Source organism: Chrysochloris asiatica, unplaced genomic scaffold (genome assembly GCF_000296735.1).
Source record: "Chrysochloris asiatica unplaced genomic scaffold, ChrAsi1.0 scaffold00161, whole genome shotgun sequence".
Taxonomy (NCBI): domain Eukaryota; kingdom Metazoa; phylum Chordata; class Mammalia; order Afrosoricida; family Chrysochloridae; genus Chrysochloris; species Chrysochloris asiatica.
In genome coordinates, this window is record NW_006408679.1 from 4,082,673 (window position 1) to 4,088,112 (window position 5,440).

The window sequence follows — 5,440 nt, forward strand, 5'->3', positions numbered from 1 at the left end:
TGGAGAATGGAACTGCTGGCTGATGGGAAGAGAGGGCATGTGCACAAGAACACCCACACTTGCAGATGACACCCATGTGACCGGGACTGGATGACTGGATGATCAGAGCTCAACCAGAAGAAAGAAAGGGTGGGGTGGAGTGGGGAAAGAAGATTGAGCTGATCCAAGCTGATGAACTTGACATATGCATACAAATGCAGTGACACAAAGGAGGTGATAAATCCTTACAGCAAGAAACATTCCCACCCCTTCCACACACAGAGTAGACTGAGAGGGGCAACTTAGACATTGGATACCCAAATGGGGAGGGAGGGACTACAAAGGCAAGAAGTAACTGGCTTACAAGCTTTCAAGAGGGAACCTAGAGCTAGGGGACATGGAGGAAGGCAGAATCACCAGTGAGCACTATCCAGTTTGTCTAGGTGGAGCTGATGAAATGAAATACAGATGGGTTACGTGCGATACTGTAGTGAATAATGGTTATCAAGACGGATTGTGAGTGTTGGAAATGCAAGGGTAGATGTTTTGTAGCAAGGAAGAGAGCGATTATTTCTCCAGTCTAGGAGCGGAGGTCTCTGGGACCACCAACGGATAAGAGCAGAGAACCAGGAATGCCTGAGATGGAGACAGAGATGATGACATGGAGGGATGAAGCGGCTGGGGATTTTGTATCCAGAGAGGGAGAGGAACTGTGGGCCGAAGACTGAGGGGGGAGTGGGGAGTGTAGAGCACGGGCTTCTAGGATATTTCCTTTGGTCGGACGACGATGCATGGAGAGGATTGGAACCATGGCAATGTAATGATAAACAATGGAATTAATATGGAACTGAGGTTCTCCCATGTAAACTATCATATAATTGACAATAAAACATTTAAAAAAAAAAAAGAATGTTACAGAATAGACACTCTTGTATGGTAGTAGTGCTTTCTAATGGATGGTGTGGGGAAACAATTCAAGTCTTAAACTTTCTTGCCTGAATCCATAAAATTCATTTTCAGGAATTTATTCTTAGAGAATAATATAGACACATACAGTTACACATAAGGCATTCCTGGGTGGTGCAAACAGTTACATGTTTGGCTACTAGCCATAAGATTGGTTTGAACCCATCCAGATGTGTTTCAGAGTCAAGGTTCGTGATCTGCTTCTGAAAGGTCAAAAGCCTTGAAAGCTCTCTGGAACATTTCTTCTCTGCATACATGGGGTCACTAAGAGTCAGAATCGGCAGCTGACAACCACCACATGTAGTGTTGCAGTTGGAAGCTCTCTGTAGCCATCCAGAAATGATGACTGAGACTATTATAACAAGGATTTGTGAACACTTTGCCAAGTTAGGTAACAAAGCAATTTGTACAGTTAGCTCAGTGTTTGAAAAAGAGAAAGATACTGTCCATATTTTGAAGGCTGCATATTCCTTAGATTTAATGACCGATGCTCAAAAAAAGAGTGCAGAGATTAATAGTGGTTATAGGTGATGAGATTGTGAGCTCTAAAAAATTGTATTTCTAAAATGGTGATGAATTTTTAAATTAAAAGTCTTAAAAATTTTTGAAATTGAAAGCTGTCATCGATGTGATAGGTGGGTCAGTGAACATTTTCATCTTACACTGAACAACTTTAGGATAACCTCAGAAAATAAATATAGTGTGTAAATATATAAATATTAATGTAGTAATTAAATTTTAATTTACTGAGTATATGATAGACTTCATTGCCAGGCATTTGAAAGTTTCTTAGCATGGCATTGTCCCTGGCTCCTCATAATTTTTTTGTAATATACTGCTTATACATAAATTCTGTATACCTATAGGTCAGACACTTGTGAGTCCCAAACTAAGTAGGAGTTGAGTCAGAATCAGAACCTAGATCTGCTTTCAAAACTCCCATCCATGCTTTTCCCATTCTATGACTCATTTTTTAAAATGCTTACAAATGTCTTAACTGGGGCTCAAAAAGAGACCAAAAGTAAAGCAATAATAGGAATTCAAAATAGAAGTTATATGTAAAATTAGAGAAATACTAGCAATAATTTCAGATTAACTTGACTTCTATAGTATAAAACTAACTAAAAAGGCTAAAACTACTTAAAAAGTCTAATTGAGTTATGTGAACATTGCTGTTTGGAGATTGTCATCACTGATTCCAATTTGGTTGACAATGGTGTTCGATGATATGACTGTCTCTAAGCTTTTAATGGTTTTTTAATTTAAAAATGTTTATTTTCTAAGAAACTTGAGTTTTAAAGGAAGCTGTGGTGACTGATAAGCTGTTGTTTTCCTTTGTACCAAATACTGACTTCATGGAAAAATAAGCATTAAACCAACACATTTGAACACATTTTAAAATATGATAAATTCTTGATATCTGAAGTAATGGAGAAGATAGTAGATTTTGGTTTTTAGAATGATTTTAGATTTCATTTGAATAAGGGTATCTGTACATTTTAGAGTCCATATAATATGTGCTCCTCAGTTTCCTCATTGATAAATAGAGTAATTATACTTATTGCTAGATCCAGCCTTATTTTCATGTATGATTGTTTCAACCTTATTTAAATATGAAAACCTTATTTTAAACAGATCTCAACAGAAAACAATTTAATTTTGTCAGAGGTTTGTAATATTTCAGGAAATCACATAATTTTAATATTACCCAAATCTTGATAAATTTCTGTTGAGGGTGTGTCTGTTATTTCCAGTTGTATTTACAAGTAAAGATTATGCAGAATATAGAGTGGTTTTTATTGATGGAGGAGAGTCTAGAATATTACTGTTCTAAAGCGATGTAATATAGGTCACATAAATAATTAGATTTTCCAGGTACTCACAACTTAAAAGTATGAAGAAACAGATGAAATTAGTTGTATTCTTTTATTTAACCCAGTTTGTCCAAAGCAATATTTTGATATATAATCAATATTTTTAAATTATTAATGAGATAATTTTACATTATTTTCTTCATACTAAGTCTGTATCATCTGGTTCCAGCATATTTCAGACTAGCCACGTATCAGGCTGGAACTTCTGTAGTGGACAGCGTAGCCAGCTGCAGAAGGGACTTTCCCGTGCATCTCAACTCAAGAGGGCAGCCCTTGCAGCCCTGCTAAAAAAATCCTACAAATCTTGAAGCATAATTTGAAAACTATGATCCCTTAAGCATCTTTTTAATTCTAAACTTCAGTTTAATGATTAACCCAATCCTTCAAATCAGATGACAAATTTCCCAAGAGCTGTCTGTTGAATTTATCCTTCTTCCTTGCAACTTCTTTATGCATCACCTCGCAGGCTGGTACCAGAGGAGAGATTAAAAGGAAGGAGGCTGTTAACTTTTGTGGGAAGTATCTGAGTCACACCTTTCACTGGTTGATAATAAGTAATTGGTTCAGAAAGTGTTCTGTTTTACATCTTGGTAGTTTAGAATAAGTAAAGATAAGGTTTATATGGAGGGATGACCGATAACATTTACCAGGGCTAGTCTCTACCTGTGTGAATCCTGTCTTAACATTTAGGGCCCTTTTTTTTATTGTTGTTCATTCTTTTGTGATTGACTAATTTCACTTACCATAATGTCCTCTAGGTTCATCCATATTAAGAGGTATTTCACAGATTCATTGTTATTGTTTAATGAATGTACCATTATTTATCCAGTCATCCGTTGATGGGCAACTTAGTCTGTTTCTGTCTTTTTGTTGTTGTGAATAATGCTATGATAGATATGGGTGTGCATGTATCTGTTCATGTCACTAGGTTATATTCCTAGTAATGGTATTACTGGATCATGTGCTCTTTCTACTTCTGACTTTTTAAGGCAGTGCAATACTGTTTTCCACAATGGTTGCACTGTTTTACAGTCCCACCAGCTGGGGGTAAGGCCTAGTCTTTTTAGGACTCTGGAAGCAAAAGACATTTTTAAAATTTTATGACAGGAATAAGCTTTTTTTAGCAGTAACTTGCTTTTCTGTGTTTCTGATTCCTTTTTTCCTAATATTTTAGGATATTTTAGATGAAATGAGAAAAGAATTAACAAAACTGAAAGAAGAGCTCATAGATGGTAAGTATCTATTACATTTGCTATTTCTTTAAAATAATGTTTAGGAATAACCACTTTAAAACACTGTCAGTAAGTTAAGAAATACCCAGTTTCTTACTTGAGCATAAAGCAATTATTTTCTGAGAGTATCCTGTTCTGCAATTCGCATCTGGTGTCAGGAATAACTCTCTACTTCATGTATCATGGGTTTTTATTAATGCACACATGTAACGCGTATAGCGCTTGTAAAACGAGCATGTCAAAGACTGAGCGGTTTGCAAAAAGCCGCCTAATGTGTTGTTTTCATGAAAATACAATAATGGAGGTTATATGTAAGAATAGGGATAAACATTCTAGGTTTAGAGTAGTGTTAGAGGGAAGACCAGATGAACAGATCTTTCTGAATTCTGAAGGTCACCTTTGCACATCTATCCCACTGCCTTGGTGTTTAGCCCACAGAATTGATGTTTTCACATTGTACCCAAGGGTAAGTAAATTAATACACATACATAGAAATAGTGTCCCTTTATTAAGCTTCTTTAAGAATGTTTCATTCATTATCATGGTATTTACTTTCAATGCTTTTTCTTCTCTACCCAGCAATCAGACAGGAACTGAGCAAGTCAAATACTGCATAGAGAAACAAACTAAGGAGAGGACTTTAATCTGGAGAAAAGAAATACCCAGAAACAAAAACTGCAACAGCAACTACAAACCCCCCACATTTCATGAGCTGTAAGAAGAACATGGAGACAAACAGTTGGAAAGAGGGAAAAACCAACTGATTTTGAAAGCCTTCACTCTGGCGATAAGCTATTTCCCTTCTAGATTGCTGCTTCTTTCTGACCTTTACAACAGGATGGAAGACAGTTCCTGTAACAGTTATGCAGAAAATACTATCCCCATCAGGCAAGATCACAGTCCACTAAAATATTTTCATGTCAAGATAAAATTGCACATTTTCCACAATCCATTGCTAAAATAAAGAGGAGAAAGGCTTAAAAAAGTTTTTTTGTTTCCTCAGAGAGTGCTGATGAAGAAATTTAGCAAGTTATGCTAATTGTATTGTAAATGTTTCTCTCAGGTTTGTCTTCCTATCATATTTGATATTCCATGAATAATAGATCAGCCCTGTATAGGTTAAGATCATAAAATGCGGAACAAATGGAATTGTGTGTGTTTTCAAAGGGTGAAATATTTATAAGAAAGTGTCCTGAAAATTATGTGTTTGGCTTGGAGAACTTGAGAATGATGGGAAGTCCTCTCAAGTTAGCCTTCATGCAATTTTGTAGATTAAAACATAAAATCCATCCAGAATTGAAAGATATAGCTGCCTTCCTAAATTGTTACAATGCTTTACCAAATCTACGACTCCTATATAACACAAACCAGTGGTCAAATGTAAAACGG

At 36.0% G+C, this 5,440-nt stretch overlaps 1 protein-coding gene across 1 annotated transcript in view; it reads left to right on the plus strand.

Moving 5' to 3' along the window:
- LOC102825417 (protein enabled homolog) overlaps positions 1–4,668 on the plus strand; it is a 198,639-nt gene extending 193,971 nt beyond the window's left edge. The window contains exons 15-16 of the mRNA XM_006871160.1: positions 3,994–4,051; positions 4,631–4,668. Of these exons, the coding sequence (XP_006871222.1) occupies positions 3,994–4,051; positions 4,631–4,668 (96 nt within the window). The remainder of the gene's footprint in view (positions 1–3,993; positions 4,052–4,630) is intronic.
- The last annotated feature ends 772 nt before the right edge of the window (positions 4,669–5,440 follow it).